Raw genomic sequence first — 26,783 nt, 5'->3', positions numbered from 1 at the left:
TTTGGAAGTTAGATTCAAGACAAAACTAGACATGTTTGTCTTACTAGCATGTAATTTTAGTTGCAGAACACAGAAATTGAGAGACTTAAGACTGTTCACCCTTTCTGTTTGAAAATGTAACTTTTATAAATTGATGCTTTTTTAAAAACTAAGCTCTTAATCTGTTTCTGTTCAGCTTTTAGTTTACTGTTGCCTTTATACGTATAAAATACATTAATGGAGAGATGTATTTATATTACCATCTCAGGTTAGTTTGAATCTGAATTTAGATAAGACTTTAGTATTTATTATAAATACAAAATAGTTTTGCCCTCTTCTTATACTATTTCTCACAAATTTCAGAGTACAGACATGAAGTCAACATTTTTTCATCAGTTTTAATAAAATAAAACTTTATAATGGACATAAACAATTTTTTTTTGCCATTAAGTGTATATATATGAAAACTTAGTGAAGCTATTTTTGTTTTCTTCTTCAGAACATGTGGATATCCCAGGTTATTATAAAATTTTTCTTTTTCTTTCTCCCTCATATCAGACTGAATTATAAATACGCATTTATTAGAAGTTATGCTGTGAGTTAAAGTTTTTCCAATGTTTCTGCTCTCTACTATTAAGCTAAAAGTTAATTTTGTAAGTTGTTTGGTTTGAAATCATGCTTGTTAGAAAAGGCTAATATTTTAGGGCATTATTTTTATCGTAGGAGTACGCAATGAGGGTTGCAGAGTGGATTATATTTGGGGGTAGGGCGTGGGGTTTGGGGAGGTGCGGGGGGATTATGTACCAATGAGGGAGTTTTTCTTTTGCTTTTCAAGGAGAGGAGCAAACCGGGGGGAGAAGGGTACAACAATGAATGAATGGAATTCCAAAATCTCTGTAGATGTTCATTGAAATGAAAAATAAACAAACTAAATTAATTAAAAAATGCGTATTTAAAAATATTTTCAGATGTTGTAGTGATGATTTTAAAAATGTAACATTTTTATTTGAGTATAAAATAATATTTTCATATAATTCATATGCATTTTGTTTTATAACATTTCTTAGTTGGTTAATGCACTGTAGTTAGTTATAATGTCTTGTTAACACCATATTATAATTGCTTTTCCCTTCATCCACAATTAATTTTCCCTTTTCTTCCCTTTCAGTCCTTAATAGCCATCCAAAATTGTTTCTGTGTGTAAACCTTTCATTATCTTTTGATAATAGTTGCCTTTCACCATAATTGTCTTTTTATCTGTCTTACCCCACTCAGCATAATTTCCTCTACATTCATACATGTCATGCAGAGTTTCTTAAACTTTATTTTTGTTCCTTAATGTTGTGTGGTACTTTATTGTGTGACTGCCCCATCCTATTCATTTGTCTGCTGATGGACCCTTGGTTTCTTTCCTTAATGTTGTGTGGTACTTCCTTGTGTGACTGCACCGTCCTATTCATTTGTCTGCTGATGGACCCTTGGTTTCTTTCCATCTCTTTGTTGTCTTAATGAACTTTGCTATTATTGTGATCCTGATACTTGTATTGAGAGTATTTTTTCCTTACCTTAGTGTCTTAGAAAGAAGACATCATCATGGCTACAGAAATTGGTTCTCCTCCTCGTTTTTTCCATATGCCAAGATTCCAGCATCAGGCACCTCGACAGCTCTTCTATAAACGACCAGATTTTGCCCAACAGCAAGCAATGCAACAGCTTACCTTTGATGGAAAACGCATGAGAAAAGCTGTAAACCGAAAAACTATAGACTACAATCCATCTGTAATTAAATATTTGGAGGTGAGTGTTTCAGATGCTCAAACTTTGTTTTAAAAGAAAAAAAAAAATCTCAGTGTTAACAAGTGTGCTTAAATCAGTAGGATGAGATGGATTTTAAAGTGATACCATTAGCTCCCCCAAACTAAAACACAATCAGTCCACCCTAAGCCTGCTGTTAATGCCTGACAACCCTCCATCAGATTTCAAAACCTTTATAATTTTTATGAGAGTAGATGGTTTTATCTTGCGCCTACTACATGACAGTTTGATTTGAATGGCCTACTGATTGGTTTGTAGTAACCAGGGCTTTCATGAGGCCACTTAAATAGGGCCTCTAATCACCAGTCCAGCACACCCACTCACGCCGCCCCCCGCCCCCCCCAAGAAATCATCATAGAATTAAGGTAGAGTTAAATTTCAGGGTGAAAATAGGTTCTGTTCTATAGATTCATGAAAATGTCAGCATCTTTTTATTAAACTCATAGATGAATTGGAAAAACAAAGAACAAAAATAACTATCAACATCAACCAGTTCTTTGGGACTGGACAAAGAACAAGACTCTCTAATCCTCTGATGGTAGGTAAATCCAGTCAGGGCAGGGGCCTTTATTCCTTGAGTGTTGAGCACCAGCTATAGGCTTATGGGAGAAAAGTAACTCCAGGTGGGTAAGTAAAGGCAGAATAAGGATCTGCCCAGACCTCTTGCATATTCTCTTTTCTTAACCTGAGAATTAGCTTTTGTGATCTATATATTTCACTTTTATTGAATTTTGGTCTGCTTTAATATCCTGTGCAAATCAGTCTGCATGTCATTGCTTTAGATTTATGAGAAAAGATTTCTTTGCATACAGGCAAAATGAGCTTGTTTCGGATATAGAGGATAAAAAGATTCAGAGGTTAAAAAAAGTAACATGTTAGGCAATTTTAAGTAGTAGCTTTAGTACCTGTCTAACATTGGGAGGGATAATGATCAGGCTTAGCCTAAAGCTGATACCTAAGAGTTGTCAGACATACTTTTACTCCTCCCTTTTTACAAATTCTTACATCAGCCATTTCTCTCTCTTGTTAGTCTCCTGCTTCTGTTTTTGCCAGTATGCTCCAATGACCATATAGACCATAGTAATAGTTAAAGGGTTTTAAATGGAAACAACAGCTCAGGATCAGTATTAATAGGCTACAACAGAGATTGTTGTTAGTGCCATCAAGTCACCTGTAACTCCTAGCAACCTTATAAACCACAGAGCTGAAATTTGCTCTATCCTGTGTCATTTCCATCCTCATGATCTTGGATATGTTGGAGCCCATTGTGGTAGTCACTATGTCGGTCCATCTTGTTGAAGTTACTCTCTTTCACTCACCCTCTTCCTTTCCCAGCATCATGTCTTTTTCCAAACAATGATTCTTCTTGAAAATAGACACAACATTAGATGAGGTATCTGCCGCGTTCCAGCCCTGCCAGCGGGATAAAGGAAAACACGACACTGGGATTTGTTGCAGTTCGATGCTTCTTTATTCTGGTGATTCAAAAAGCTCTCCGCCCTTCTGCCTGTGTCCTCTTATATACCCTTAGCCCAGATAGCTTCTAACCTAATTCCTATTGGCTCTTACTCTACTAGCCTAACTATTCCTATAGGTTAATACTAACACTTAACACTATTTCATTGGCCGAAACTTAACTCTAATTATCCAATCAAAAACAGACACAAATTCTTCCGACCCACAGAAAATCTTGAGTCATACTTTCCATATTGCTTAAACACCTTTGGCTCCCGCAGGTATCATCATTCTTGCATCTAAGAAACACTCTAATTGCACTTCATTGAAGACAGATTTGCTTGTGCTTTTGACAGCCTATGGGATATTCAGTACTCTTCACCAACTCCACAATTCAAAAGCATCAATTTCTTATGTCATCCTTATTTATGGCTAACTTTTAGATGTGTAAAAGCAATTAAAATACTAACAATAAAAAATTAATTTTTATTTTAAAATTAAAAAGCTTATTTCTTAAACTGACATCTTTGCTCTTACTTTAGAGAGGTCCTTGACAGCAGATTTCTCCATTGCAGCATATCTTCATTTCTTGACTGCTACTACCATAAGTATTGATAGTGAGTCTAGGTAAAATGAAATAATTGACAACTTCAGTGTTTTCTGTCATGATTCTACCTTTAAGTCTAGTGGTGGGGATTTTTGTTTTCTTGATGTTGAGGTATAGTTCTTCTTGAAGGCTGTAGTCTTTGATCTTCTATAAGTGTTTAAAGTCTTTTTTACTGCAGTTGTGTCTTTGTCATCCCTGATGCCCCACATTATTCTTCATAGAGTTCACCTTCTCAGATTATTTACCTTGCATGCAGTTTGAATAGGTATTGAGATGGGATACAACCGCTGTGCACACCTTTTCTATTTTTATTTATTCATTCATCGTTGCACATTTTCCTCCCTGTCCTTCCCCCAGTCCACACTGAAATGCACCTCATGTTCTAGATTGTTGCCATACATATCTTACCTAATCATATATTTATTTCAAACAGTTCTTTCCTCATCTGTTCCAATGCAGTGTTTGTTATCTATCCTCTCTTTTCCTACTCTCCATCCAACCCCATGTCAATCCTATTTTTTAACAGCGGTGTTACGCAGTATGTACCCTTTTATGACTGACATCTTTCACTCAGCATAATGTCTACAGGTTCACCCATGTTGTGTAATGTTTTACAAGTTCATGATTTTTCAATGCTGCATAATATTCCAGTGTGTGAATTTTCTATCCATTTGTTGTTGATGGACACTTGAGTTGCTTCCATCTCTTTGCTGTTGTGAATAATGCAGCAGTAAACATGGGAGTCCATATATATATGTTTGCGTCATGGCTCTGGTTTCTTTAGGGTATTTTCCTATTAGTGTGATTGCTATCTTTTCTAGTTTTTGTTTGTTTATAAACCATACAATATTTCTTCATACTGTTTGGACAACTGCTTCTTGATCTTCGTGTAGGTTTCCCATGAGCACTGTTAATTGTTCTGAGATTCCCATTCTTCTGAATGTTACCTATGATTTCTTTGGATCCACACTGTCAAGTGCCTTTCCATAGTCAATAAATAAAACATAAGTAAATGTCTTTCTGATATTCTCTGCTTTCAGCTAAGATTCATCTGATACCAGCAGTGACGTGTCTTGTGCTAAGTCCTCTACAAAATCCAGCTTGAATTTCTTACATTTCCCTATCAGTGCACTGTTGCAGCTGTTTTTTAATAGTTTTTAAGATTTTACTTTCATATATCACTAATGATGTTCCATCTTTGGTCTTCGTGGTTGGTGAATATATTTGATTAGTAGTTTTATTAAGAGGACTTCCTTGTATGAATATGAATAGAAATGTTAGCTTTGATTGTGAATGCCTCACATTCCACCACAGTTTGTCATTTCTGGGATAATAGATGATGTGATTATCTGATTCAGATTGGCCACTAACAATCCTTCTTAGCTTCCGTTATTATTTTTTGACAACTTTTGATATTCATAGATTCAGGCTTTATATATTCCATGTTCCAGTTATTAATGGTTGTTTGGAGTTGTTTGTCCTCCTTTTGAGTCTTGCCACACTAGCATTTGAAGGACCTTGATGGGATTAAAGCTTTATTCCATCTGGGTCATTATGGTAGACTCTAGTTAGAAGAAACAGCTCTTCCCTGCTCTTATTTTGAGTGCTTTCCAATGTAAGTGGGTCATCTTCTGATACTGTATACAACCATGTTCTTCTGTAGTTCATAGTTTTTTCAAAGTCTAGTTATTTCAGAAGTTGATGGCCAGTCCTACTTCTTACTTTTTCTTTTGCGAGATCTTACTCTTGTCTGCCCTGGGTGACCTGCTGGTATTTGAAATACCAATGGTGTAGATTCCAGTATCAAACAGTAACGCAAGCCAACACAGTTACAGCGTAGGATTAGGATCAGTGAATATGTAGCTGGAAGTTCTTTGCAGAGTGGGGCAGCTCACTTATCTTTAGACCAAGTAAGCATGTTGGTTTATTTCTGTGCTGTGCATGCCTCCTCTTAGCCTGTGGGCCTATCCTCAGATATCTTTTGTCTCTGCAGTCAGTCGCCACTGACTGTGGACCTAGGTTACTTACTTGTATTGTACCTCTTTTAGGAGGTTCTTTGCTTCCTTTCTACTTATTTTTACTTTTTTTTTTTATTTTAAAAACCTCTGGGGGTTTTGACATTATGTATGTGTATATATATATGTGTGTGTGTATATATATATGTGTGTATATATATATATGTGTGTATATATATATATGTGTATATATATATATGTGTATGTGTGTGTATACACACACACACACCCACCCCCCGCAGGGGGTTTGACTCTCACTCAAATTCATATTCTCTTGCTCGCTTGCTCACACACACCCCTCCTTCCAAATGAGTCTGTCAGTAGGCCACAGACACTGACTATAGGTACTTCACTTGCTTGGTTTATAGGATCTTCATTTCCATAATATATTGATCTGTTCTCTAGTCACAGAGCAGGTTACAGCCAAGAGCCAGACAAAGACTGAATTTTTATTTATTTATAGACAGTTAACCCAGAAAGTATCAGTCATCTCGCACAAAAGTTAACAACCTTCTGGAGTAGAAAATGAAGACACATAACTCCTTAGGGATTAAGAGGGAAATCTCAAATTGTTTTCCTAAAACCCAGTAGTTGAAAAACCACATAAAGGATTAATTTGGGGAATTAAGTACAAAGAGGAGTTTAATACAAATGCAGACTACCAGGAACAAAATCATGAGAAGTTATTTATGCAAGGTATTTTGGAGGAATTTGGAATGATTTGTATACTCTTGTTTGACTTTTCTTTTATTGCAGCATTGGTAGGTCATTTGTGAGATTATTTTGGGATCCACAGTATATTGGATGAGTGGGTGGGTGTTGATATGTGTAGTGGGAAATTCTAAGCAGTGCCAATAGGATAAAGTGGAAAATTTTTAAGAAAAATAATACTTTTGAAGTAAAAAATTAACATTTGAACCTATTCTGAGTGAAATATAGCTTACTTTTTGTTAGTAATTTAAATGAAATACCAGTAGATTTTATGCTCATATTGTGTTTATTTTTTTTTAACAGAATCGAATATGGCAAAGAGACCAGAGAGATATGCGAGCAATTCAGCCTGATGCAGGTTATTATAATGATGTACGTGAGACGTCTCATACTAGCAGATAGAAAACTTGTTAAGATAATTTCCATCTAAAGATATGTGAACTCTAATTCAAATTTAGGCTTTTAAAAAGTAAGATACAAAGAAAAAATTAAGATACATAATATAAAAAGTAGTAAGTAATTTTTATTTTGACTGGCCTTTAACTTGGAATGATTGAAATCAGAATCTATCAAAAGGATAAATTGCCTAAAGATCTGTGTAATAATTCTTATTTCAAGCTAAATTATGGCAAACAATATTTAATTGTGTTAACTGGAAGTAGTAATTTGAGAAATTTAATCAGTTATTTTGTTTAATTATAATTAATAATGTATTTAATCTTTTGTATTTGTTTTCATCATTAATTTATAGCCTTTTCGGTTTAGTTTTTAAAAATTTAATGTTTTAAAGAAATTGTTTGATTTTACAAATTGGTTTTTCATGCAGTCATTCATACGTTGCTTTATTACATTAATCATTAATTAATTAAATTTCTGACCATTTCCTTACTGTATATTTCCTTTCCCATCAGCCAACTTAAAATATTTGTTGTTTACTCTTCTCTCTTCCCATCCCTTATAATTGTGCTAGAGTGATTCTGTGTAAACCTGGAAAAGAATGTGTATTATAATACTCTTTGTGGTTAGAGTCGTCTATGTATGTCTAAGGGATCCAATTGTTTAATTGTGTTAGTGCTTTTGTGTCTTTGTCAAGTTTCTTGTTCTCTCTCCTTTACTGTAGGCTGTGTAATAAATTTTCTACTGTTACCTGTTTTTTCATAGAAATCTATTTGATCTCAGTTTCTTGGCTTTACTAAGTCTTGGGATTGGTAGGTGTTCTTGTTCGGTGTACTCTTTGATCGTTATTTAATATCCATTGTCTCTTACACTGGCTCTTGCCTTGAAGCCTATTTATCACAAATTAATATTGCCACTTCAGATCTTTACTCCTGTTTTTTCTACTTTTTAAAAAATTTAAATAAAATTTTTATTATATACTGGTTTACAATGTTCATATATGTTGTTTTTTTAGACTAGATCTTTCCCATTTCCTTTACCTGTCCCTCCCTCCCTCCATCAAATTGTGCAACTCAGAGATTAACATCATACCCCCCCAATTTCACCCTTCTGTTCCCACCTTCTCCCCCTTGGATCCTTATACATGTCCTTTAATAATGGTCTTATTATGGAGTCTTTGTCCTTAAGGGATTGAGTTGGTTCACTTAGCATAAGGTTTTCTAGTCCCTCCCAAGTTAGGTAGTGATTTACAGAATCATTTTCCTGTGTGCTGTGTAGTATTCTGTCTTGTGAATGTACTGTAATTTCTCAATCCATTCTATGTACTGTAATTTCTCAATCCATTCTACTTGATTGAACATTCCATGTTCTTGTGATGGTGAACAACACTGCTGTGAACATGGGTGTATAAGCCTCCATTTGTGCCTCAGTTCTCATTGTTTTTTTCACTTTTTTTATTTTGAAATTTTCTTTGTTTTTCTAAAATGTCTCTTGTAGATAGCACATTGATGTTTTCTTAGTGATTCTCCTACTCTTTCTCTTGACTATGCATTTATTCCCGTCACATTCAGTGTTATTGATACTGTTGTTGTTGTTGTTGTTGTTGTTGTTAGGTGCCGTCGAGTCTCTTGCGGCTCATAGCGACCCCATGTACAACAGCCCTAAACTCTGCTCTGTCCTGTGCCAATCGCACTGTTTCTGACACTCCCATCCCGGAATCAATCTACCTCATAGAGGGCCTTCCCCTCCTGCGCTGTCCCTCCACCCTCCCAAGCATGATGTCCTTCTCCAAGGAACTGTCCCTCCTTACAACATATCCAAAGTATGTTAGACGGAGCCTCAGAATCCTTGCCTCAAAGGAGCCACCAGGTTTAATGCTTTACAGGATGAATCTGTTTGTTTTCCTAGCAGTCCATGATACATTCAATATAAGCAGCCTGAACTACTTCTTTCATCACCATAGGCTCAAATGTTGTTTCATGAAATTCTTCTGTGTCTGCCAATTCCTTTTGATACAATGACTCAGTATATTCTTTCCATCTTCTTTTAATACTTCCTGGATCATTTACTATTCTGCCCAAAGCATCCTTGATTATAGCAACTTGAGGTTTGAATTTGTTCTTCAGTTCCTTGAGCTTAAGAAATGCTGAGAGAGTTCTGCCCTTTTGATTTTCTGACTCCAACTCCTTGCACTTTTCATTATAATGTTTTACTTTGTCATCCCGTGCTGCCTTTTGAAATCTTCTATTCAACTCTTTAGTATCTTGAATTCTTCCTTGTGCGCACCAGTGCAATTTTCAGAGTCTTCTGTCATCCATTTTGGTCAGCTTAGATTAATTCCTGTCATTTTAGTGCTCTCATTCTTAAAACTTGGCTGATTTCTAAAAAAAAAAATAAATAAAACTTGGCTGATTTCTTTGTTCTGTCTGCTTTTCTGCATTTTGTTGAGGACTTGTCTTATAATTTACTTATTTTTTTTGTATTATTAATTTTGCTGACAGTCTTTGAGTGTATTTTGGTTTTATAATTTTCTTCTGATTTACTTTTAGGTATACACGTGAATTGGTTTCTCATCCAACAGTTCTTATACATTACATTCCCTGGTAGTCATTTCAGTACGCACATTGTGACAGCACTCTTTCCATTTTCTCTCTTGTTATTTTTCAGGTCCACTCAGATTTCTTTCTTATCCAGAGATATTTATCATTGTGCAAATGATGCCCTTTTGATTAGCAACATAATACTCTGTTGATGAGGCCACCAGAACTCCTCACAAAAACTTCCCTTTTGGTCACATAACAGTTGAAGTTTTAAAGAGTGTGTTGCTTCTTGGTGTTACTAATTATTTTTAGGTCTGTCTACTGGCTTAAAGTTGAGTCACTGAGATCATTTCAGTCTAGGTTTGAAGGATAACTAATGGCCTGTGGAGGATCCATTTTACCCCAGATCTGTTAGCTTTCCTGGTTTTTTGTGATTTGGATTTTGTTCCACATTTTCCCCCATTCTCTTCGGTCCTTCCTTTTGTGATCCCTTTTAAGGATGTCAGCAGGGGGAGCCATGAACTAAAGTTCAAGTGTTCCATTAGGTTTAATAGTTTTTGTTTTAATATATAGTGGCCTAGTGGTAGATGTTGCTAGTGATAGAATATTATTCATATATGTAAAAGGAAGAACTATAGATACTATTATTCAAATATATGCCAACAGCTAAAGCCAAAAAGGAGAAAATTGAAGATATTTACTAATTTTGCAGTACAAAATTGACCACACATGCAATCAGGATGCATTAATAAAGCTTGGTGATTGAAATGCAGACCTTGGTGGTTGGAATGCAGAAGTTGGAAACCATGAAAAAGGAAGGGTTTAGTGTTTCCCATATCCTTAGAATATTTCTGTTATATAATTTGTTTGTTGTTATGTGCTTTCCAGTCACCTGCGCTATATTGAGCCAGTCTCACTGACTGACACGCCTACCCCTATTATCCCAGTTACTGAATCAGTCCATCTCATCTGAGATCTTCCTCTCCTGTGCTTTCCCTCTACCCTTCCAGAATGATGTCTTTCTAAGGACTGGACCTTCCTAGCTACGCGCCCAAAGTATGTGAGACAGAGCTTCAAAATCTTAGCCTCCAAGGAGAAACTTTGTTTCACCCTCTCCAAGACATACTTATTTTTTTTTCTGGGAGGTCTATAGTATGTTTAAGACTCTTCTCCAGCCCCACTGTTCAAAGGCATCGGTTCTTTTTCTGTCATCCTTAGTCATTTTCCAGCTCTCTGATTCACGACAAGTAATTTGCCTTGCCTAGATCAGGTCCACCCTAGGCTCTGGACTGACAACATTGCTTATCAGTTCCCTAGAGAGGTCCCTGACAGCAGATGTTCCCAGTGCAATTCATCTTTTGATTTCCGGACTGCTGGTTCTGAGTGTTGACTATGGAGTTGAGCATGCTGAAGCTGTTAACAATCTCAATCTCTTTTCCACCTCTCGTGCTGCCAGTTGCCCCAGTTGTCTTCTTGATGTTGAGGTTTAATCCATATTGAAGATTATAGTCCTTGACCTTCTGCAGCAAGCACTTGAGGTCCTACTCACACTTCAGCATGTAAGGTTGTATCATCTGCATAATGTAGGTTGTTGATGGATCTTCCTACAATCCTGATGCCACATTCCTTATAAAGCCCAGTCTCCTGAATGATGTGTTTTGCATATAGATTAAAAATGTATGCAAACAGGTTGCATCCCTGATGCACTTCTTTCCTGATTTTGAACCACGGAGTATTTCTTTGTTCTGACTGCTGCTTGATCTGAGTATAGGTTTCACATGTGCAAAATGAAGTCTTCTGGCATTCCCATTTTCCTGAAGGTCAGCCACAATTTGTTGTGATCCACACAGTCAGATTTGTTCATATGGTCAAAGAAACAGATAGATATTCCTCCTGTACTCTTGCTTTCTGCCAAGATCCATCTGACATTGACAGTAAAGTCTCTATTGCCACGACCTTTTCTAAAACCAGCTTGCATTTCTGGTAGTTCCCTGTCAATGTACTGTTCTAGTTGTTTTTGGACAATCTTCAGCAGGATTTTGCTTTTGTGTGATATTGTTTAAGAATTTCCACACTCTGTTGGGTCGCCTTTATTTGGAATGGGAATAAATATGAATCTCTTTCAATGAGTAGTCTGGGTAGTTGTCTAGGAAATTTATTTATTTGCTTGGAGGTGACTCTGTATTTTACTCTTTCTTTAAAAACTTTTTTTTTAAATTTTTAAGTTCGTGGTACTAGGGATATTTTAGCTAATGTTAGATGGATCTTTGCTGAAAGCAGAGAATATCAGAAGAATGTCTATCTGTCTTTCATTGATACAAAGGCATTTGACTGTGTGGACAGACTGTGGCTAACTATGAGAAGAATGGGAATCCCAGAACACTTGATAATGCAAAACCTGTACTTGAAACAGGAGGCATTCGTCAGAATAGAGCAAGGAGACACTGCGTAGCTCAAAATTGGGAGGATGTACGCCAGGGATGTGTCCTATCTCAGTATCTTTTCAATCTGTATGCGAATAGATTATCTGGGAGACTGAGCTCTGTGAGGATAAATGGAGCATCAGGATTGGAGGAAGACTCATCCATAATCTGCATTATGCAGATTACACAACCCTGCTTCCTGAAACTGAGGAGGGGACCTGCAGCACTTTCTGTAGAAGGTCAAGGACTGCAGCCTTCAATGTGGATTGAGGCTCAAGAAAACAGATTCTCACCACTGGGCCCATTGGCAGCGTCATGATAGATGGTAAAGAGGTTTGCTTGGCTCCATAGTCAACACTCTTGGCACCAGCAGCCAGGAAATTAAGAGACATATTTTTATGGGCAAGTCTGCTGTTAGAGACCTCTCCAAAGTACTGAAGAACAGTGATGTCAGTCTGCAGACAAAGGTGCATCTGATACAGGTCATGGTTTTTGCAGTTGCGTGCTATGCATCAGAGAGCTGGACAGTGACTAGGGATGATAGAGAATTGATTCTTTTGAGCTGTGGTGTTGGAGAAGAATATTGAATATACCATAGACTGCTAAGAGAACAAATAGGTTCATCCTGGTGAGGGTTAAGCCGGGCTACTCCTTGGAGGCAAGAATTTTGAAGCTTCACTTGACATACTTTGGACATGTTGCAAGTCGAGACCAGTCCTTGGAGAGGGATGTCATACTTGGGAGAGGAAGACCCTCTGTGAGATGGATTGATTCAGTGACTTGGGGTAATGGGGCTAGGGGTGTCAGAAACAGATTGGCACAGGATAGAGTAAGGTATAGAGCTGTTGTACATAGAATCACTCTGCGTCATAGGCGATTTGATGGCACATAACATAACAAGTTATTCTCAAATGTCTAAACGATTCAGTTCATCTTGATGTCCCCTTGACCTCATCTCTAGTTATTGTTGTGATTAATTAATTAATTAGACATCTTATTCCATCTTTTTTTTTTATTCTTTTGTTTTTATTTTTATTATTTTTGTGTGAGTGTACCATCAAATCAGATCTGACTGGTACAGGAGGAGATTGTCCCTCCTTCCCCGGCAGAGCATCTGGTGGATTCGAACCGTGCGCCTCTGGTATTATAGTTGCAGCTCCTTGCCACTAGGCCACCAGAGCTCCCCTGTTCCATCTTTTTTACATTATCATGCTCCTTTTTTTCCCTCTAGTCAGAACTGACACCTAGAGGATCATTCATTGAGTGTCTGAAGCTATAAATCACAAGAGAAGAATTGGCCATCATTCGCCCTCTGATTCACTGGTGGAATCAAACTGCTGGAGAATTTCTTTGGATTACTACTGTCCTTCACCTCCCTACATATTGTACCAGCATAAAGCTCTAGTTAGTAAGTTAGATCGTTCAGTAATGAAACTGAAATAATTTCACAAGGACAAGGTTTCCTCAGTAGAGCATCAGAGAAAACAGGTCTGTCTACATCCAAGTTGTTTCCTTGGTAGGTAGCCAATACCCTGATGCCCTTCACCTGTTGTCAACTTGTAATATAGTATCTGGAAAAACTGCTCATTCTGGAAGAGGCAAACCATGCTAACTGAGAGGGAATCAGTATTACAAAGCCTAGGCCAGCTTTCAATAAATTATCTTCATATAGTGCAGTATAGAACAAGAGCAGGGGGAGTTTGAAATGGTGGGAACCAGAATCCGTTGTGTTGTCTCTGTCCTTTTGTTCTTTCAGTGTGTGCTTTTGAAATTTTAACCTTAATATTTTGAATTTCAGTTTGCTGCATTTGTGTTTTTTCTGTTCTTTATCTATTTGGTTCTCCATTTTTAAAATGTCTGTAGTTTTATGTTGCGTGTGTATTATGCTATGTCATTGTTGTTCCCCACCCTCATCCCAAGATTTTATCTGTTGTTTCCTTGAAATTTTTCTCAATTTAAGACAATTATCTTTGTATTTTCTTATTTCTTACAAGGAAGTTCCAATAGCATTTATTCCTCTGGTTTTTCATTTTGATAAGATTTTCTTCATCCCTTCCCCTTTATTCCTATTGATTTAAAGTTGTCCTTTACCTCCATTATACTGTTGTATTTTTATCTTTGTATTATTTTTATAGTTTATTTTTTGTACTTTTTAGTTGTACTACTTGATCATTTGATAGTGCTGTTTACTCATTTAGTAATTCTCTGTTTGTGCTTTTCTGTCTTTTTCTTGGATATGTTAGAAGATGAAAGTGTTTGCAGTTGACTTTTTTCCCCCCCTGCCTCTTTTTTTTTTTTTTTTAAATTTTTATTATTTTTGTGTGAGTGTACCATCAAATCAAATCTGACTGGTACAGGAGGAGATTGTCCCTCCTTCCCCGGCAGAGCATCTGCTGGATTCGAACCGTGTCTCTGCCTCTTTTTAAACAGTCCCTCCCTAAGGACTATCCACACTTACCTTTGTATCCAAAGACGAAATTTGTAGGTGAAAGGAGTTAGCCTTAGTTACACACCCATTAATTTCAGGGTCCAAAATATGGAACGCTTCACGAATTTGCGTGTCATCCTTGCACAAGGGCCATGCTAATCTTCCCTGTATCGTTCCAATTTTAGTATATGTGCTGCCGAAGCGAGCACTGCAGTTGACTTTTTTGGTATATGTGGGGTTTGTGTTTTTTTTTCCCTTCCTTCTTTTTCTTTCTTATTGAATACTGTCGAATCAGATCCAACTGGCCCATGAGGAGGTTGCCCCTCCTTCTCCAGCAGAGCATCTGGTGGATTTAAACCATGTGCCTTTAGGATTGTAGCGCAGCTTCTTGACACTAGGCCACCAGAGCTCCCTTCTATTGATGATTTTTGTTGAGCATTTCAGAGCAGATTGGGCTGGAGTTGAGTGCAGTCTTTTGGTGATCATGTTAAGCAGGAGGTGATTTTTCCTTTTGACCACAGGGTGGTGTATATGTCTCTTGATACAAGACAAGTTTAGACATTTTAAAAAAATTAGAAACACCTAAAAGGAAGGAGTGTCAGAATAGAAGGGTAAAAAGGAGGAAAAACCAAAGTAGCGAAATAGAGCGGAAAGACCTTCAGGAGAAAGGAAAGAAGCTAGACAATAACAGAATTGGAAATACTCATTAAACAGAACTCCAACAAACCCTTAATAGCTATTTGAAATCACTACTTGGATTTTGTTTACTTTTCTAAGAAACACTGATGCGCTAACTACTACTGTGGTTTCTAGAACCAAGGTCTCTGGGTTGTGACAGTGTGTCTACCTATCTAATGTGAGATTGGGATACTTGTCAGAGTTTCTGTTTATGTGAGAGGATCCTGAGTCTGTAAAATGTGACCCAGGTCAAGTGTGATCAAGGATTTGTCCAGGAATGGAGCACTTACCCTGGAACAGAGTTTGTTTTGTCACAGAGGAGCCTAGGATACTCTGCCAGTCCTTACTATCTACAGTTCAAAATGGTCAAGCTGTGCTTCTTGAAGTTTTTGTTTATTTACTTTTTATTTATTTATTTATTTTACCTTTTTATTTTGTGTGTCAAGATGTCTTGCCTTTGTATGGTGGTTTTCATTCATTTTTTCTTTGGAGTGCTCTTTATGTTTACCTTAACAACCCAGCATTTCACAATTATCACCTTGCTTTTCTAGTGTCTTTGTGGAAGAGTTTCTGGAAATCTACGTTTCTTTTTTAATTTTTTTTATTATTATTAATTTCAATGAAAATTTACAGACTTTGGATTGCCCTTCATTCATTGTTGCGCTTTTCTCCCCACCCAGCCCTCCCCCCACAATAGTTACTTTAAAGACTTTTTGCCTTTAAATGTGTAATATCATGATGTGTCACCAGTTTTTACTCTCTACTATCAGTGTTTATAAAATCCCTATTTTCTTTTTGTAGCTTGTCCCCCCAATAGGAATGCTGAATAATCCTATGAATGCAGTAACAACAAAATTTGTTAGAACATCAACAAATAAAGTGAAGTGCCCAGTTTTTGTTGTCAGAGTAAGTATTATATTGGATACTTTTTCAGAGTAATGTAAATTGCTTATTGTATTTCATAGGATAGAGAAGCAAAAGTTTAAGTTTCTAAGTTTCTAATAAGAACCAGTGTATTGTTAATAATTTTATTTTAGCTACTTACTGTATCCTCTGTGTTAAGATTTACTAAGAATACTAAATATTTTAGTTTTGCCTTTCTCACCTTATGTTGCAATTTTTATAGAATTTTTTTTTTAGTTTACCCTGACTAGGAATGTTTTCATAGTAGTGTTTTTTATAGTAGCAGTGCATTCTGTGGTTTTAAATTTTCAGAAAGAGTTCTTGTATATCTCAAGATGAATTAAGTTTACTAATTGACATTAGTATAGAAATACCTTAGAAAAGTTGAATCTCTCTGTTGAGGTTGTTAGGTGCCCTTGAGTTAGCTGTGACTTACAGCAATTCCAACAACAGATCTGAATATTGCCTTATCCGACACCGTCTTCATTATCTATTGATCATTATGCTGAGAAAAACCCTCACCAAGATGGATTGAGAAAGTGACTACTACAGTGGGCTTTGAGAATGACAGATACAATGTTATAGCAGACGTGCTTATAAAGTTGTTTTAAAAAGTTTGTTGTTTTTTTTTTTTACTTGTTATCGTAGATCCTTTATTCTTGCTGAAATATTCTTCCCTTTCATCTATTTTTAAAATTTTCTACTAATTTTTCATAAAAATAATTTTATTAAGATTATACAAAGTAACATATACATCAATTCTACACCTTTAACATTTTAATTGTGATTTTAATAAAACTTTACAGAGAAGGTAGATTTTTCATTTATTCATTGTTTAACATTTTACCCTTTCTTCTTTCCTTCCCCTGTCCTCCAGTTCACTTTTTTTTTTTTAAAAAAAAACCCCCCCCCCCCATTTTCTTTGCAGTGATTTATGTACTTCTTCTTCTGGGCTGTTGTCATACATATAATGCCTAATCACATATTTCCTTTAAACAATTTTTTTCCTTCATCTTTTCTAATGCAGTGTTCATTATCTGTCCTCTTATCCAATTCTGCCAATCTCCCATGTCAGACCTTGTTTATGACAGTGGTGCTATGCAGTATTTGTTCATTTGAGACTGAGATATTTTACTCAGCATAATGCCCTCCAGGATCCACCATGTTGTAGAACGCTTTATGAGTTCCTTATTTGTCAGTGCTGCCTAGTATTCCACTGTTTAACTATACCATAGTTTTTCTATCCATTCATTTGTTGATGTCACTTGGATTGCTTCCATCTCTTTGCTGTTGTGAATAATACAGCAATTAACATGGGTGTGCATACATCTATTTGAGTTGTGACTGTAGGTTTTGTGTTTTTTGTTTGTTTGTTTTTAAGGATATATTTCTAGTAGTAGAATTGTTGGTTCAAATGATACTTCTATTTCCATCTTTTTTAGAAAGCAGCAGATGGCCTTCGTAGCAGTTGTACCATTTTACATTCCCACCAGCAGTGAATAAGAGTTCTCACATCTCACCTTGCCAGCATTTGTTGTTGGGTTTTTTTTAAGCAGTTTTGCAGCCCAGATGTACTTTGCTATTGTTGCTGGGGTGTGATGATATAGTTGTTTTGATTTGCATATCTGATAGCTAGGGATTTTAAACATTTCTTAATGTGTTTGCCCTCTGAATGTCTTTGGTGAAGTATCTGTTTATATCCTGTGTCCATTTTGTAGTTGGGTTGTTTGCCTTTCTCTTGTCGAGGTGCTAGAGTATTCTTTAAGTTTTAGATAAGAGTCTTATATGTCCTTGTTGTGACCCATAAGGACCCTATGTGTTCTGAGGCAGTCTCAGTAATTCCAATGCGCCAACCCCCATTGCCATAGTCATTTTATCATTCCATCTCATCTGGGATCTTCCTCTCCTATGCTGTCCTTCCAAGCATGATGTCCTTCTCCAAGGACCGGTCTCTCCTGGCCACGTGCTCAAAGTATGTGAGATGGAGCTCCAAAATCATAGTTTCCAAGGAGAAACTTGATCTCACCCTCTCCCAAGACAGACTTACTTGTTTTCTTGGCAGTCCATGGAATGTACTCTTTTCCAAGCACCACAATTTGAAGGCATCGATTCTTCTTCTGTCATCCTTTGTGTCATTGTCCAACTCTCGAAATATGTCATTACCATATATATTTTTTTTTGTCCAATCGGTGTATTTTGTATTCTGTTGGAGAAGTTTTTGATGTGCACAGGGATTTGATTTTTAGAAGGTCCCATTCATATATTCTCTCCTGGTTGAAGGTTAAAGAATATAAGTACTTAAGGAAGAAAATTATTGCTAATTTAAAAAAAAGAAAAAGAAAATTATTGCTAATTAAGATTCAAGGACTTCAAGGAATGTTTTTTGTTTAAAGCCTAAACATTGTTTCTAGGCATTATTTTTCTGAGTTTAACTTCTCTTCCACTTAATAGTCTGGAGTTCCTGAGAACTTGAAATTCTTTTCTTTTGATCATGATTCTTCTCTAGAATCATTGTTCAAAATATTTAGTGAAGAAATTTGAATACCATCTGCTTCTGGCTTTGTGGCAAATTTGTCCTTTGGATTAATAGCTTCTCTGGGTCTTTTTATTTTCTTGTGTCTTCTTTGTCCTGGACAGAGGGAGACCAGTAGGTGTGCCTTAGATTGGTGCTGTCAAACTTTTAAGACGGCAGTTGTGTGTGCAGTATATTTTAATACCTTCTGAACTTACCCTGGAAAACTTTTTTTCTGAATGTGTAAAATAGAAGTATTTTATTTTGTATCATGTTAGGTGTAATTGTAGTTGGGATTGAAGCTAGAAAGTTGTAGGAGAAAAGTGCACAATAGAAATATAATTAAATAATTACATAATACTATTAAATTTGAAAGTGTAGTAGTCAGCAGTGTGACTCATAATTTGATAGGGAGTTTAGCACAGGCTTTGTCATTCCTTTATACTGTGAATGCAAGAGAAGCACAAAGAACAACAGAAGAACAAAGTTGTTTTTGATCCTCCCAGTGGTAGTTGTACTAGCCAGCAAACATTTGATAAACTTGATAGTTAAGCTGATTTATCTTGTTACTATGTCTTTTCATAAAATGTTCAAATATTTTTGCCTTGGATTGGACCACTAGCTGTTTTAGTAAACAGAATCCTTCATCTTTTCATGTTTTCTGGTGACTTGGTTGATTATGCCCACTGAGTCCTTGCTGGTATAGACTTTTGAATGCTTTGTTGTTAACTGAAAAGTTGACAGTTCCAGTCAGCCTGGGATACCTTAGAAGAAAGTTGTACTTTTTTTTTTTTAAATCACTAGGTTTTTATTTATGTTGTCAAAATGCTTTATAATTGTCTTTTTTTTTAAATTTTTTTTTATTGGGAAAAACATATTGGGGGTACAAGGAGGTGAGGGTTGGGGGCAGAAGGGTGAGGATGGGCCAGGATGCAGTTGCAGAGCTGCACAGTTTGGTCAGTGGGGGGAGCAGGTGAAGGAAATGATGAGGGTCCAGTGGGGACCAGATGCTACAGAGGAATGACAAGCATTTTCCAATAGTAATTAAACCAACTGTCTTATTGATTTGGGAATTGGATGCCGACTCTCTGGCTTCTTCATGCTGAACAGGGGCGTAGATATAAAGGGGGGACGGGAGGACGCTTTATCACCTTACTGGTGGTCTTGGGTTACAGCTGCTTGCCTTCTTGCTCCTGAGGGCCACGATGGTTCGCCCCGAGCCAGGGGCCAAGCGCAGCCCGCCCCGGGCAGAGGGCCGAAAGTTGTACTTTTAAAGCTCACAACTATCTGAAGCTCTCTTTACATTTTACGACATGAAGTTGCCAGAAGTTGGGATGAACTCAGAGACAGCTGGTTTTGTTTTTGCTGTATATTAGAAAAATAGTCTTTACATGTTTTGTCTTCAAATGTTAGCCTTCAGTGTTTATGCACATGTAAAACTTAACCAAGTGCTCATAATACTCGATATTTTATTTTATGTGTTAATATGCTTGAGCTTCCCTTGCTCCATTTAGTATAAGTTCTTTTCTGAGAAAGTGCTTGGTTATAAATTTGAGCTGTGCTAAAGCCACTGTCTTCTACTAAATGTCAGTTATTTTAGAAGTAAACAATTTATTTGTTTTAAAAATTGATACTAACCTGTGTTACTTTCTTTCCTAGTGGACTCCAGAAGGAAGACGATTAGTAACTGGAGCTTCCAGTGGAGAATTCACCCTATGGAATGGACTCACTTTCAATTTTGAAACAATATTACAGGTAACTATAATAAATAATTTTATAGTGTGCTGCAATACTTGAGATACATGTACTTTTTTGGCATTATTAAAATTACAAATAGGCAGGCATATCATTGGGGAGCCAATTTATATTCTTGATGCTTTGTCCTAAAAGAAAGGTGATCTAGTAGAAAGGTTAGACTGCTTTTTAGTTGTGGAAGGAGCAGAGGTGGCTGAGTCTGTCTTCTACCCACTTCATAAAGGGGAACTGTCCGCAAACATCTGCTAGGTCAGACATGCCATCCCCAATAGTCCTGCCACCTATTTTCAGCAGTCATTAAGTTCAGCATTTTTTGTTTGACTCAGTCGCTGTGCTACTGAGAATGAGGTTTATTAGGGAAATAAATTGGAGAGTTGGGGCAATGTAAATCCAGGTTTTATCCCAACAGTCGTAAGGCACAATTCCTTAGTTAAGAGTCACATTTCGGTTCAGCAGTCAGCTTTTCCTTCTATCATCCAGCAAGAACAGCAAAACTTTTTTATCTGTGGCCTTTATCTCAGTGCTGCTTTGAATTCACTTCGCTACAGTTTCTCCTCATCAATGCCACAGTCTCTTTACCACCATTATCCCGGGGGTCTCGCTCTCACCAAGGCCTTTCTCCAGTCTCCCTCAAGTTATATTCCTGTATCTCTTGGATTAATTGAAAAAGTGAACCAACAGAACTTGGGAACTATTGAACTATCACCTGCAAGCAAAATAGTTCATTCAGAAGCACCTAGAGCAGAACATAGATAGGAGATTTCCACAAGTTCAAGCAGGATTTAGAAGAGGCCGTGCACCAGGGATAATATGGCTGATGTCTAGTGGATCCAGGCAGAATGTAAAGAATACCAGAAGATTGTTTCTTAATGCTTTAATGACTATAGCAAGTTATGACTGACGCTGGGACGAATGGGAATCCCAGAGCACTTAATTTTTGCTCATTCGAACCTATACCTGGACCAAAATGCAGAGCAGTGGAACACTGTATGGTTTAAAATTAAGAAATGTGTTATGGTTGTATTCTCTCTCCGCACCTATTCAGTCTGTATGCTGATCAATTTATTTGAGAAGCTAGACTTTATGAAGAAGAATGTAGCATCAAAATCCGAGGAAAATGCATCTGTAACATTCATTATGCAGATGACAGAACCCTGCTTGCTGAATGTGAGGAGGACTTGAAGCACTTACTGCAGAAGACCAAAGAATGTAGCCTTTATTGTGGTTTATCACAACATAAAGAAAACAAAAATTATTGCCACTGAACCAAACATCATAATAGATGGAGAAAAGATTGAAACTGTCAATGATTTCATCTTAATTGGATCCACAGTCAACACTCTTGGTACCAGCAGTCAGGAAATCAAGAGATAATATTACATTGGGAAAGTTTACAGTTACATCCAGATTACTAAGGAGTAATGATGTCAGTTAGAGCTAAGGTGCATCTGATGTAGGCCGTGTTCTTTCTGATCATTTACTCTGCATCTGAGAGCTGGACAATGAATAAGGACAGAAGAATTTTGATGCCTTTGAGCAGTGGTGTTGGATCATCCCATGGACTGCCAAAAGAACAAATAAATCTTGGAGAAAGTGCTACTGAAATCTTTCTTGCAGACAAAGATGATAAAGTTTTGTCTCACATACCTTGGGCATGTTGCTAGAACTATTTCTTGGAGAGGGACATGATGCTTTGAAAGAAGGTTGGCAAAGGATAGGAAGATCCTCAAATAGGTGCATTGACCCTGCTGCAGTGGGCTCTGGTATATAGGATGTGTGAGGATGACACACAATGGGACAGGATTCAGAATCATTTTAGACTCACTCTTGTACTTGATGGCACTTAACAACAGCAACAACAATACCTTGGATTACATACCCTTTGTACCTTATAAATGTTTTCTGTCTTCACAGGCTCATGACAGCCCAGTGAGGGCCATGACTTGGTCACATAATGACATGTGGATGTTGACAGCAGATCACGGAGGATATGTGAAATACTGGCAGTCGAACATGAACAACGTCAAGATGTTCCAGGCACATAAGGAGGCGATTAGAGAGGCCAGGTTTATACACAATATACCATTTTATGTAGTCCCTGTTGTCATGGTTAAACGATTTTCTAAGTGTATTTTCAGTGCAGAGATGCATGGGCTCTGTCAGATCCTAGGAATCTTTCTGCACCTTAAAAACACAGTATTTTTCTTTGTTTTTCACACATTTACCAATTTGCTGGCACTTTTCTGAAGTAGTGTGGCCTTTGCAATAAGTTGGAGATGTATTGTCTGCCGCATTTTGCGCTGGTTTTCTCTTCATTTATGGTTAATCATGTGTATTCCGTATTCCTTTTTATTGACTACTATGTAAGACAAGAATATTTTATTCCAAATAAAGAATCCAGTATTTACATAACTGAATAAAATCTTAAGCTTAAAGAAAACACCTTCAGAGTTCACACAATATAAGACAAAAGGCTTAAATGAAGAAATGGGTGGCTTGTTCATTCCATGACTTAAAAAGAATAGTAGGACAAAAATTCGTCACAGATAACTCTGGATGTGGCAAACAGTATGTATTAATCATGGGTTCTTCAAACTTTGAAGCTGTAAGCACAGCATTGTCAAGAAGATTCTAGGATTTCTGCTTCACTGTTGGTGACATGAGTTACGCAACTGTTCAAGAAGTAGAGTTTATTTTAAGTTCAGTGGATTATATATTTTTACGTACCAGTGAGATATGTAAGGTAAAACTGGGTGGGGGGAGGTGAAGAAGCTTCAAATAAGTCTGAAGAATTGCTGCAGCCTCAGAATAAAGCTAAGCAGCGTTCTTTAGGGTGGTGGTCCACTCCTGTGTGACAGGAGTTTGAAATTCTTGTGGAACCATTTCACTGTACTTGTTCCTGCCTTCAGAATCTTAACACAAATTACTGGATGTTTCTGTTTTTAAGGACTTGACCTATTATCATTCCTGTACATTGAGTTTCCACACATGATACATTCTTATATATTGGAACTAGAAATTCAACTGCTTTCTTAGAGTTGAGAAACCTAATGGTCTTTCACAGCAAAGAGGAAAAAGTGTCTCCTTCTTACTGAGTTCTTTGCATTTAAATCCAAGTCTGAACCTACTTTTCTTTAAAGGAACCAACCTCATTCATGAGATAGCTTACCAGGAAGAAGGTGTGCAAGTTTTCCTGAGATCTTTTAATTAATGAAGAAAATCCCAAAGTATGGATGGGTGATAACCAGTCTTTTCTATAGCCAGGTTGAGGTTTGGGAGTGTTTTAGCTCCCTCCACCCCCAGCTTATCATTTGACATAGGATCTGATGGAGATGGAGAATGTCATGTTCATTTTTGAGCAGTATTCCAGTGTGATTTAGAAGACCATTACTATGAATATTTCAAACAGAATTAATTTTGTTTTACCAGTTGTCGATACAGATCTATTTTTAATTTTTTTTAATCTGTTGTAAGACTAGTCTTTTGTGGGAAGTAGGAATTACATCAGTACTAAAAATACATAGATAAATTTGTCTACATATTGATGAGTAAAAATTAACACCTTTTCATTAAGATACATATGCTAGCTGACACAAATCTCTTTCAAGGGCTTTTCCACCATTGCATACTTCCCCCTTCCTGTTTATAACTCAGCACAGTGTTTGATTTTTCCATGAGAAGCACAGATAATCCGTTAAATGCTGACTTCTTTCCCCCCTCACATAATGACATGTGGATGTTGACAGCAGATCACGGAGGATATGTGAAATACTGGCAGTCGAACATGAACAACGTCAAGATGTTCCAGGCACATAAGGAGGCGATTAGAGAGGCCAGTTTCTCACCCACGGATAATAAATTTGCTACATGCTCTGATGACGGCACTGTTAGAATCTGGGACTTTCTTCGTTGCCATGAGGAAAGAATTCTCCGAGGTATGTGTACTAACAGTACTCATTGGAATATTTAAATAGGGAAGGCATCTGTTGTTAAAAACATCACAGTATCATAATACCACAATATTCACTTCTATCTTTATTCAGGTGGTTTTTCTTTCTGTTAAAAAATCTGTACTAACTTTATCAGGCTCTTCCAAAGAACCTACACTTTTTCTCATATACTATTATTTTAAAAATTTTACTCCTAATCTTAGTTTTTAGTTACTGTATTTAAATTCTTGTTTTTTAATATTTAGACCATCTCTATCATACTTTGTTTAAAAAAACAACAAAACCATAAAAAACAAACCCCCAAAAGTGAACATCTGATCTTTCAGGTTTTTTTGTTTGTTTGTTTGTTTGTTTTTTTTTAATTTTTTTCTTACTATTAGTTATTTTTTAATTTTTTAAGGAATGAAATACAAGTGTCCTGTCTAGGTTTGTGCTGCTCAGTATGCCTGTGTTAGGGCTTTGTTAAATTTTCTCTCTTGTTCCAAGAATACCTTTTCCTAAAATACTAACTATACTTAATTGAGTAGTTAATATTTTCTCTTTTGTCTATTTTTAGTATGAATTAATTTGCAAGATAAAGATGCCGTATCTGTCTTCTCGGAATTTGTATTTATAAAAGCAGTTGATCTTGTAGTATAGCATTTTTATCACTTAGCCCTCTTGAACCTAAATTTAGGACAGATAACTTGGTTACGTTATTAATTAACCTTTATGAATTCATGCTGTTAATGAGATTCAAATTATCACTTGGATTTGCTTAATTTTAGACTTCATAACATGGAAAAGTTGTAAACTTAACTCTCACTATAATCAATGTATAGATTAAGTGTAGTTACAAAATGCATTGCATCCAGTGCATACAGAAGTGCAATACATACATCAAAGAAAAACATTTACATTTCTTACTGAATCCCACTAATTTAGTAGTCAGATTTAGAAAATTTAGATTTCTAAATCTGACTAATAAATTTGTGTTACTTAAAAAAAAGCCACTCAAATTCATTGCCTCAGAACCTGGTTGACTCTGCTAGGTTTTTGGAGGTTATAAGTCCATAGGATGATGTTACCTGCCTTTCTCCCTTTGAGCCACTAGTGGATTTGAATCACTAAAAACTGCTGTGTATGATATCTGGGTTGGCAAGGCAACTCCCTACAGATTACGCTGACAGAGCTCCAGTGTTAGGACTGTGAAAGCTGTTTTCTTAGCCACACTCTATGCTTTTGCTTTCTGTATGCCCTACATGTAAAGTCCTTTTCTCATGCAGACTTAACATGGGCGATTTGGTGCTGTAGACAAGGGCTACTCAAAAAAGTTTTCCCTCTGTTCAAGGAAGTTAAGGTATTAATTATAAATTTTATAAATATCATTATAAAGTATATAGGAAAAGACAGTTACTGGCGATTTTGAGCCATTTGGTAAGATCACTTTTGCATAAATATTTCTGACTTTGTACAATTTTGATGGATTTCATTTTCAGCTACAGAAATTGATGAGGATACCTAGCAAAATAATACAGCATCTACTGTATATCCATACTATGAAGACAATCATATTCTGTACTACTCTGTTACATTGTTATGGACTGTCAGATTGGAACTGACTTATAGCTGACCCTACAGTGGATTTTCAGAAGTGGTAATTCCTCTAAAGATAGAAGTGTGCCTTTCTTCCTTCCATGGAAAAGCTGGTGTGTTTGAACCCTGTTCATTATCAGTAAGCCATTATAGTTCCCTATGTACTGTAGGAAGGTATTAATAATTTATCTTGAGTTTATTTATAGGTAAGCATGAAGATCCAAGAGACTTATTGACGTTGGTATTAGGTGCCATTGAGTCAAGTACGATCCTTGCCGACCCTGTGAACCCAGTTATATCCTATGTCATCCTCACAAACTCTTGACACATAAAGCTCATTGCTGTAGTCAGTGTGTCAGTCCACCTGATTAAGGAGCTTCCTTTCTTTTACGAACCCTTCACATTTCCCACCATAATGTTCTTCTCAGGGAGTAGCCTCTCCTACCACCATGCCCGAAATATGTGAGATGAAGCTTTATCCAAGGAGTACCCTGGATGCACTTTGTCTAGGACATACTTGTTTGTTCTTTTGGCAGTTGATGGGATGTTCACTACTCTTCTCCAACCCCGCAACTCAAAAGTTGTCAGTTTTTCTTTGGTTTAAATGGTCGCTTAAATGACATAGTAAACATAAAATTAGTTCAGAGCCTGATTAGAATTTTATTCTTTGTCCCAGCATTATGTTTTTTATCTCTATTAGTTGAAATTGTAATTGTTAAATATTATAATGTGTTTAGACTTTGGAAAGCCTTAGCAGTATAGAATGGACAAAAACATTTTATGAACAGTAATTCTATGGTGTCAGAACATTTTTCTTTTATTAATTTTTTTTATTATTATTTTGTGTGGGTAGCATCAAATCAGATCTGACAGGTACAGAAGGAGATTGTCCCTCCTCTAGCAGAGCATCTGGTGGATTCGAACAGCGCTCCTCTGGGATTGCAGTACAGTTTTTTGCCACTAGGCCACCATAGCATTCCAGAACATTTTATTTATTTATTTTTTAATATTTTAGTTTATTTTTCATTTCAGTGAACATCT

The 26,783-nt window shown here is 36.6% G+C and overlaps 1 protein-coding gene across 1 annotated transcript in view; it reads left to right on the top strand.

Annotated features, from left to right (window-relative positions):
* Positions 1-1,572: 1,572 nt before the first annotated feature.
* The window catches only part of LOC102845032 (pre-mRNA 3' end processing protein WDR33-like), a 111,041-nt gene continuing 85,830 nt past the window's right edge, over positions 1,573-26,783 (top strand). The window contains exons 1-6 of the mRNA XM_006902809.1: positions 1,573-1,776; positions 6,886-6,954; positions 15,849-15,953; positions 20,122-20,217; positions 22,132-22,283; positions 24,055-24,152. Of these exons, the coding sequence (XP_006902871.1) occupies positions 1,573-1,776; positions 6,886-6,954; positions 15,849-15,953; positions 20,122-20,217; positions 22,132-22,283; positions 24,055-24,152 (724 nt within the window). The remainder of the gene's footprint in view (positions 1,777-6,885; positions 6,955-15,848; positions 15,954-20,121; positions 20,218-22,131; positions 22,284-24,054; positions 24,153-26,783) is intronic.

The sequence above is a fragment of the Elephantulus edwardii genome, unplaced genomic scaffold (assembly GCF_000299155.1).
Source record: "Elephantulus edwardii isolate Elephantulus edwardi_28Jun2011 unplaced genomic scaffold, EleEdw1.0 scaffold00453, whole genome shotgun sequence".
Lineage (NCBI taxonomy): Eukaryota > Metazoa > Chordata > Mammalia > Macroscelidea > Macroscelididae > Elephantulus > Elephantulus edwardii.
This window is presented reverse-complemented; position numbering and strand designations above follow the sequence as displayed.